The sequence below is a fragment of the Cheilinus undulatus genome, linkage group 16, assembly GCF_018320785.1.
Source record: "Cheilinus undulatus linkage group 16, ASM1832078v1, whole genome shotgun sequence".
NCBI classification, from domain to species: domain Eukaryota; kingdom Metazoa; phylum Chordata; class Actinopteri; order Labriformes; family Labridae; genus Cheilinus; species Cheilinus undulatus.
Window position 1 is genome coordinate 19,031,801 of NC_054880.1, and position 9,745 is coordinate 19,041,545.

General features: G+C 36.3%; 1 protein-coding gene across 2 annotated transcripts; it reads right to left on the bottom strand.

Moving 5' to 3' along the window:
• Window positions 1-1,250: 1,250 nt before the first annotated feature.
• s100a10a (S100 calcium binding protein A10a) lies at window positions 1,251-4,081 on the bottom strand. 2 transcript variants are annotated; one of them, XM_041809985.1, is made up of 4 exons: window positions 3,959-4,069; window positions 3,541-3,650; window positions 1,590-1,751; window positions 1,251-1,503 (listed from the first exon to the last, which is right to left on the bottom strand). In XM_041809985.1, the coding sequence occupies exons 3-4, from the start codon at window positions 1,728-1,730 to the stop codon at window positions 1,342-1,344; spliced, it is 303 nt and encodes a 100-aa protein (XP_041665919.1). In that variant the 5' UTR covers window positions 1,731-1,751; window positions 3,541-3,650; window positions 3,959-4,069; the 3' UTR covers window positions 1,251-1,341. The 2 variants fall into 2 exon arrangements, with proteins under 2 accessions (XP_041665919.1, XP_041665921.1); XM_041809987.1 differs by lacking the exon at window positions 3,541-3,650 and having other exon boundaries at window positions 3,959-4,081.
• Between the last annotated feature and the right edge of the window lie 5,664 nt (window positions 4,082-9,745).

The window sequence follows — 9,745 nt, forward strand, 5'->3', positions numbered from 1 at the left end:
AAGCAATCATAATTGAGACGTAAAATATCAGAATCAAAATCAGCTATTGGCTAAGTAGGCTTATGCAACAAGGTATTTAACTAAAGATGGCTTTACTCTCAATGTACAGGAGCAAAACATTAAATATGAAAAATAAATAAATAAAGATGAAAAAATAATAAGATTTAAATATGTACAAGCTCTTGTTTCGTATTTTTCCTAGCATATAAAGTTTGTGTGCATTGATAGTATGGTTGTCAGATGTACAAAGGGTGCAAGAATGCTGATTAGACATCAAAATTATAAAACATGCAGGGATGTGTGCAAATTCACATGAGGTAGATGGGATAATTTAACATTTTAAATGAGATGAGGTACTTTACTACAGTGAGCTTCCTTACAATATTTGAGTACAGTAAATAGATTAATTTGCGCAAATGGTCATGTGAGATGAGGCATTATACCACAGTCTTGCAGTATTTGAGTACCATAAATAGATTAATTTGTGCATGTGTGTAAAGCAAATATTCTGATTTTAAAACCTAAAAAGTAAAGTACTAGTGCACAAAGAAGCTTCTCAGTCACAGTGGGAAGAGATATCTTGACTATTTATATAAAACATTTTTGGTTGGGTTCATCAGTGCAGCTGATGAGAAATTTTGCATGGGAGGCTTCCTGCATTGCCATCTCTGGTGTTACTCGACTTTCACCAAGCATGAACACAATAAGAAGAATTTCCTGGAATAACAGTGTTGTACTGACCCACTGAGGCCTGTGACTCACTCCCTAAAAATTCTTCTCAGAGCCTGGGTCTGTCCTAATGAATCAAATCACACTGACCATAATGCCACGTAGCTTACACAGATCATACCTAAGAGAATTGCACCATCTGCTTCACAGAGAGGTGTGTTTGTTGCAGGAACATTCTGCAGATTCCTCAGTGCAGTGATAAGCTGGACCTTATCAAATGGACAGGGAGAGGTTTTCCTGCCCTTTCATACCCAGGTGGCATAAATTATAGGTGCAAATTACAGCGTAACACCTAATGTGGCTGGTACAATTGTCAAGGTAGTCAGGGAACAGTGGTCTGTAGTGGCTTTTGTTCATTTGTCATTTGTATATGTATAGGTGGAAAAAAAGATTCAATGTTGAATTGAAAGAGACTGCATGATAATTTGAAGGCATTAGTATTAATTTTAACCTAGTTCCATCACCACCTTAAAATCCTTGCAGGAGCTTTAACATAGACATACAATAACTAGACACAGCACTTTTGAAATTCTTCAGTTGATTTAATTGGTGGAATTACAAAAATTGAAATGCTTATCACTTTTTTCTCCTCCCAGCTTCTGTTGTTGCTTTTCACTTCTTTGCCATTTTCTTCATATGCATCTGATAGCACTGCTCACAGGCAACGGAAAGTCCAACAACCAGAGAAACAAACTCTTCAAAGTCCACCTGGCCATCCCCGTTTGTGTCCAGGTCCTTCATGATTTGGTCCACAGCAGCAGGGTCCTTCTGAGACTGTAATAAAAACAGGGGGTGTATCAGTAAGCTAATGAACACAAAATCCCTTCAACTGCAGATACTGTGACAATAAACATTCTCACCTTGAGGAAGTTTGACAGCTCATTTTCCATCAGCTCTCTGAGCTCTCGTCGGCTCAGAGTGCCGCTGCGCCCTTCTTTAGAGGCGTATCTGTGGAACACCTTGATAAGGGACTCCATAGCTGTCTCTAGTTCTGAAGGCATGGTTGCTGGAGTGTATTTGGTCTGAAAAATGTCAAGACAGAGAACAAAAAGTGTAATTCACCACATCAGCATGACAACAATTTTGTAACACATCACAACAGCATTACAATTGTTGTACTAGGACTATTGTCTATTCGGGCAGTGAAAATTCAGAACAAAATTTGGCCATTCTTCAAAAGTAAAACTTTCAGAGATAATGGGATTAGTGGATATTGTAGTATTTTAGGCTGAGATCACAAATAAACTATGTTTTTCTTAAAAAAAGATTGATATCTTGCAAACTTTGGCATAATAGAATAATAATAATAATAATAATAATAATCTTTATTTATAGAGCACTTTTCAAAACAGAGTTACAAAGTGCTTCACAAGAAAAAGAAATTATATGCAGATAAAATACCAGTAATCAGGCAGCAAAGTGGGTACAGGTAAAAAGATCAAGACATGTCAAACTCAGATAAAATCAGGTAAATAAGAGGAGTTAAATTCAAGAAAAATCCAGAAAGGCTCTTTGATAAAAGTATGTCTTAAGAAGAGATTTAAAAGAAGTCACTGACTCAGCCAATCTGATTTCCTCAGACAGGGAGTTCCAGAGCCCCAGGGCCCTGACTGAAAAAGCCCTGTCCCCTTTTATATTTCAGCCGGGCCCCTGGGACAACTAGAAGACCCTTGCCTGAGGATCTCAGGGTACAACCTGGCTCATAAGGGTTTAAAAGATCTAAAATGTAGGTAGGAGCCAGGTGATTTAGAACTTTAAAAGTTATCCGTAAAATCTTAAAATCAACTGGCTGTTACAGGAATCTGGGTGTGAGGATATAAAAGCATGTAAAAGTGTTTCTGTGTCTTTGAAATTTAAAACTGGTCATATTTTTAAGATATTTCTTAGATGATAAAAACAGGATTGCACAAGTTTAGTAACATGTTTTTCAAATGGTAAATTACTGTCAAACCACATGCCTAGATTCTTTGCAACAGGCTGTATGTTATACTTTTTCTATAATGACCCAATGACAAGTATGTCTGTTTTGTAAAAAGTTAGAGGACATTCAGCTCTTGACATCATCCAAACAAGTTTTTAATGTGCTTACTGTAAATAGCTTAATTAGTGCAAATGTGCATATGAGGTGAGGCATTTTACCACAGTAAATGAACTTTTGGTATCTACGGGAGCATATACCAGCTTGTGGTCAGTCTGGCTTGGATACTTCTGATAATTAGGCTTTAGATCTGCTATAGTGAAAATGAATGGTATTTTTGCTTCCAGGACCACACTGCTGAGCCCTAGTGTGGGTTTCTAAACATAAAATCAATGCTGGATTGACACGTCAACAAGATGGATTCCTCTCTGATGTGCATTAATTCCAAGGCATGCTGTATAATGTCTGGTTGAAAGGCCTCTATCCTGCAAAAGAGATTATTTCATCCACTGTAAGAGGATGTGATCCACCCTAATGAAAAAGGAGGCAGCACACTGGTCTTTGCTCCAGTGTCCTGCCCACCTATGAGTAATGCTCATGAGAAGTTAGAGACAGTCTGTTATTACGCTGTTTGAAAGGCTTTAGCCACTGCACAGACTGTGCTGATTAAAACCATTCTGAACACTGTGTTCAAGCACTACATATGCAACACATAGGGGAAAAGAGAAGTGGGAGGGGTAACTTTTTAGTGGTGGAAAACTTCATCTAATAAGGAAAACAAAAGCTGAGAGGACCAGAATGATAAAAGTGAAGGCAGAAAAAGTGAGGACAGCAGCAGAGCACATGTGTGTGCATACCTTCAGCCTAACCACACCCTTTTTTAGTATACCTACCTGACAATGCAGATTCTGTTGTTTTAACTCGGAAGTTAGCTAAATATGTTGAAAACTGAAGAAAATATCATGGAATTTTCCTGTCGTCACTTTTTGGACTTCCTGCCCTCCTGGTAAGAAGGAACGTGTACAGTCAAAACTTATACTTAATACGCAACGAAGTTATTTTAACATGGAGTCTAATATAAAATAATAAAAAGATGTTCGGTGCTTTCTGTAACCTTTCGACGTACATATAGTGGAATGTATTGGAAAATAACGGACCTTTTTAGCGCTAGAAAGTCTTGCATAGACAGAGAAAGACATACATAATCTAATACAATCCTACAGCACCCAAAACAACAGCAGGCTTAACCTTCAGAGTTAACAAGGTGTAGTCTATGTTTAATATTGGAGCAGTAGTCCTGTAAGATCTTACCGTGCAGAGCTGGACGAGTGTTGGCACAGGAGAGACAGGAATGTTCAGAGTTCAGGAATAAGTGAGACTCTGATTTTATAGTCAAGCCCCGCCCTGACTGCTGCTGCTCCGTGTTGAGTAAAAAACTGTGATAGCTACAGATAGTGAACACTGTTTAACTAAGGATGGGCTGGACACACAGCGATAAGAGGCGATAACACATTATTAAATTTGATATTAAGTGTATAAGATAACAATTAAATGGCATCTTTTATTCTGGCTGTAAGAACTTTGGTTCAACTCAAATGCGTGTTGTAAAAAAGTGAACTGATTGGGATATAAGGTTGAGTATGACTTAAAAGAAGGTTTATTTCCCCTTATAATACATGAAATAAAAACTTTCTCATGAGCCCACACTGAGACACGACATGAAAATTGCTGTCCCTCGTTGGTGTGACATTACATGGGTGGGAGGCTTTACTAGTTTTCATTTTAATGTAATGACGATTGTCAGAGCTAATAACATAAAAGCAGAGGTGGAAAGTAACTATTTAAATTTACTCCAATTACAGTAATTGTTTATTTTTGGGGGGTACTTTTTGAGTATATTTTAAAATCAGTACTTTTACTTCTACTTAAGTACGTTTTAACCAGAGTAACTGTACTTTTACTTGAGTACAATAGTCATCCAGTTTTTCTGCCTCTGCATTAAAGTAGAGTATGCATACAACCAGTAGTGGACTAAAAGTTTGGTGCCCAAGGCAAACCCACGCATGACCCCCCACATCCGTTGTTCTGCCCCTTTTTTCAATCCTCATAAACCTAAAAAAGTCCAGACTAAAACATAAACAGTATTCTAAACAGTTAATACAACAAAATACTTGTTTTTAAAAACAAAATAATCTCTGTAAAAAGATGTACTCTATTTTTCTGTAGGTTTCTCAGTAGTTTGATCCTAGATGGATTTGCTAAAGCTGATTTATCATAGAATCAGCTCTACATTTATGTTAACTCACCCTCCCAGAATGACAAGACCAGAATGCAAGAAAATAAACGGTTGCAGAAGAAAAAAACTGTGTTGTGGAGGAAATGTATCGTGTGTTTGACTTTTTTCCCTTATCAGAAGACAACAGATAAAATATGTCCCAATGTCACTGAACTCACAGAAATGTAGCTGCAGCAACTTTGTCAACTTAAGCAATTGAATATACAAGATAAGATACTCTTAACAGGAACTCCATCAGAAGTTTAAATTCTAGCAGTAAAAATCTTGAGATTTGAACGTCTTAAAGTTCTGACTAAATAAATAGATTTGAAAATAAAAGGGATTTTCTAAGTGTTAATACAAAACAGCATCCAGACTTTTTAAGTATCATATGAAGGTCTATCATTGCATCTACTATTCCAGCAGAGGAATGAGAGTTATTTGTATATACTTCTCACACACATAAGTATGAATACAAAGCATTCATAAATGAAATAAAAACACATGGTTGTGGTAGAAGCCTACAAATGTCTTACTGTATACGAAAACCTCAGCTGGAGGACGTATTAAAGTAAATATGAAACCACCAAAAAGACTCTAGAAATCACTTATATGGGAATTTAGTTGTGACAATGAAAATAAATAACAGAAATAACAAGCAAGGATGTGAGAAACAATAATTGACTGGTAACTTAAATAACATTCATTTCATATGATATCTTTGATACTTGAATGTGACCTGAAGACGGACAATCTTGTCTTAATAAAGCTTGAACCTCAGATCACATGACCCCAATGTTATTCTCAACACTCAAATTTTACTGGATCACCTGAGTGCAGTGAATGTTGACAACTGCAGGAAAGATAGCTGTGGTGAAGAAAAAGAAGAAAGCCTGTTTGACCACTGACAACAAATCATGATTAAATCACAGACTGGGACTTGATGTGATCAGTAGCCAGTCAGTAGACAGTGATCAGAAACTACAGGATTGATTTACTAAACAAGATAATGCCCACTAATTTATCACACATGTGATTAGATTTATGATAAACCAGCAGAGGGTGTCACTGTTAACTTTTTTCCTTTTGTAAATTCTTTGGAGAAATCAACACGTGCTTAGAGTACCATGCAATGAAGTACTGTATATCTTTTATAGTTATTTGCTTCAAAAAAAGTTTCTTACTTTCTATGGATCCAGGGTGGGAAGCAACATTATCTCAAGCAGTTCTTAACGTACTTGATGCTGAAATGATCTGGTATTTTACAGCATCAGGTTGACGCTTATGAAGTGGAATCCACATGAGTTATTGTACTTTATGTGCAGCTCATATCTGCTCGTTGTAGATAGTAGTGTTGTAGTTCTAGAGAACGGTCTTGGTCTTAAGACCGGTCTCAGGAGCACATTATGAACGTCTTGGTCTTGTCTTGGACTCGAGAGCATTTTTACGTGGTCTTGTCTCCGTCTCGAACTGGCCGGACTCAGGATTTTCCATTGAGACCGGTCGAAACCAGCACTGACCTGCTATTCTTCGACTTCTAAATGTGATAATAAGGAGAAGCACTTGCTAAAACAACAAATAGCTACACCTGCAAAAACTCAGGCAACAGTCCATCTTATTTTTAGTCAGAAATACCTCTGAACACTTAGTTTAGGCCTCATTCACCTGACACATAGATAAACATGTCATTTTCAGATATTTAAAATAGTGACATTTAAATACATACAAGGATTTATTTTTACAAGAAAAGTTGAAGAAATTTTTTAAGATTTGAGATTTTTGCATATTGTGCTTTGAAAGAGTTCCAGACACCTTGTTTTTATCTGTCAAATTTATTATAAAGAAATCTAAAATTAAAGAGAGAATGCTCTTGAACTGTTCAACCTTATCATGGTTTTTAAAATGGATTTTTATGGTCTTGGTTTTGTCTCAGTCTCAGTCTTGACCCCCAAAAGTCTTGGTCTTGGGTAAGTCTTGGTCTTGGATAGTGTGGTCCTAGGTACAACACTAGTAGGTAGTATCCTGTAGTTGTTGCTCTTTTACACCTGAACTTTTCCATTTGACAAAAAAAAGGTTGGTAGCTAATTTTCAACCTTCTGACATTTCTGCATCATTTAAAGCTGTTGCCCCATTCTGACTGGCTAGAGAAGTGTGTGTTATTTTGTTATGCAGCTATAAATAGGCTAACATCTAAAACAACTAAAAAATAAAAACACAATAAATTTCACCATCACAACCCTCTAACACCCCCTTGTGACCCCCCAGGGGTCAGGGACAACACTTTGAAAGATGCTATCCAGTAAAAGTTGAAGGATAAAAGGCCAAAAAACAAGCAGCTGTAAAAATTTGGGTAAACACTCCTGATGCAAAGGTCTTATCTGTCAGTCTGTTTTTGCATCAGCTGTTTAAAAAATGCCCCCTGCACACTTCAGTGTATAAGGTACAAATTTGTTAACTACTAATGGAGCAGATGTCTGACTAAAGCTAGCTTGCACCATCTTGTGGACACTAGTAGTAAGACTCCTGAGAGCCTGAATTACTCTAATAACAATGATCTGCTAAATTATTATTTTTACAAGAAGGTTGAAATTCTATACTCATCTACAGATAGAAATAGACTTAATTGTCTAAATAAAATAAATCAATTACTGACTTAAGAACAACTTTGATGTTCTTTTTTTTAGGGTTTCCATGCGACTTCTACTTTAAAATGCCCTCAGGGTGCTGCTTTATAAAGCCCTGTAGGAGAACAAAGCATCATTCCAAATCAAACTCAAGGCCCAGGGGCCAAATCCGGCCCGTGGTACAGTTGTATCTGACCCACAAGATCATAGGATCTTTCTATTATAACTGGCCCATCAGTATGAGGTCTGCAGATTTCCTCCAGTATAAACGTGTAAACGTAACCTTGATGATTTAAAATATCCTTGTTAAACAATAAAAATCTGAAAAATCAAAGAGCAAAAGAAGTTAGATAAAAAAAGTCAGGAAGGTGGTAAAATAAATTAATGTTGTAATTTCATATTTTCAATTTTTCATCTCAGTTCAGCTACAGTTCAGACTTAAACTTTTGATTTTGAGTTTTTTCATGTTTTGGCCTTCAAGATTCACAATTCAAAACTCTGAGTCATATTTTCACCTTTTAAACTTGTGATTTTGACTTTCTATCTCATTTATTTGCCTTTTAAAAACATTATTATCCCTCTAAATTTCATTTTGACCTTTTGAACTAATAAGTTTGACTTTTTATCTAAGACTTTAAGCCTTTAAACTTATTAGTTTTACTTTTTTTAATCTTAGAATGATTTATTATCAGTGTTATTTATATTTTTTCATATTTTACTAATGGTGAAAAAGAGGTTTACAGTTTATGTTTAAATGCTGACCTTGTAATGCCTAAATTTAGAATCTGTGATTGACTTTCACAATCCTGGCCTAAATAGTTCGGCCCTCAGAATTTCTCATCAGAGCAGTTCTGGCCCTGGACTCAGTATGAATCTGACAACCCTGTTCTAAATATTTCAATCCTTCTGTCATTAGGCTGTTAAACCTTGATAGTGGTTTCATGGGTTAAGTATTTTTTATTGTTTTGTGTTCCTTGTTTGGCTTTTAAGCACATTCTGGTTTAAACTTGTTCTAATGCTGGTGGTTCTTTCATACATTCAGTGAATGGAGACTAACAATGTAACCTGCAATGCACCTTAGTGTGTCTTTTTTTTTTTCTTTTCTTTTTTTTTTTTGGCTGCTGTTCTTTGTTAACCTAGCATGAAAAACCATCAATACTAAACGCTTGGGAAAGGGCAGAGGCTTTGAAAAAAACTCGGAGTGTGATTGGATGAACGTTCTGTCTGGTCGCGACTGAGATGTGCGTGCGCAGCTACCCAGGAATAACGCGAACCATGGACTCTATAGACATGTAAGTACATGACTTTTGTCATTTTTAAAAAGAAAATAACTCACTACTGTTCATTGTTCTTCTCTTAACAAAGAAATGTCGTCAAGTTCTGATAAAACTGGCACTTTAGCAGCATCCACGCTAATGTCTTCCGCCATAATTGCATCGGCCTCTTGTTGATGTTTGCTTATGTCACTACTCACCCATGCACTGCCCCTCGACGCTGATTGGTCCTGTCACTTTCTAACCGGGCCCAAACGGTTCAGATGGGAGCTGTGCAAGATGGATTCGCCAATGAGAAAAATGGAAACAGGCGTATCCATCTGTTTTGCAAGGTTAGTTTTTTATTGTGCTTCATAGATTGAAGTTCATGTCTGTGATCAATGAAGAGTTTCAATTAGAAGTCGTTTTCCCGATATCTGACATCAGTCAAAACACACATGATGCCTGAAATGAGTAAATGTACTTCTCATTATAAAAAAAGGACCTGTGGTAAAGTTGGTAAATTGCTAAGTGTCATTCAACAGTTTTATGGAATTATAACATTCTATTCTGTTTTGTTTTAGCACCAGTAATGTTCTGTTGTACTTTTAGTGAATGTGCTTAATTTATGGAAAAAATGCCTAAAGTATCAAACGTTATACAAAAAAAAAGTGATTTTTTTTTGTCATTTTTTGAATCAGTAGAAGGTTAAATAAACATCTTAGGTCCAAAAAATGAAACTTTATTTGAGGCATCAGGCTTATAGGGTTAAAGCTCAATATCTGATCTATTGCTCAAATCTGATTCTTCTTTTGTTTTGCTGTTCACACTGTGGTCAAATTTAAAAAGATCAGACATTTTTTCTGATTTAGTCCCAAATATGAAGGTGGCCTGAATCGGATTTTAAAAGATCAGATTCAATGTCACTTGTGGTGTTTACACTAGT

Bases quoted from the DNA above. Each gene is read 5' to 3' on its own strand.
- s100a10a (XM_041809987.1), bottom strand. From the start codon at position 1,730: ATGCCTTCAGAACTAGAGACAGCTATGGAGTCCCTTATCAAGGTGTTC. The intron at 1,504-1,589 runs GTGAGAATGTTT...TTTTTATTACAG, and splicing joins AGCTGTCAAACTTCCTCAAG to TCTCAGAAGGACCCTGCTGC.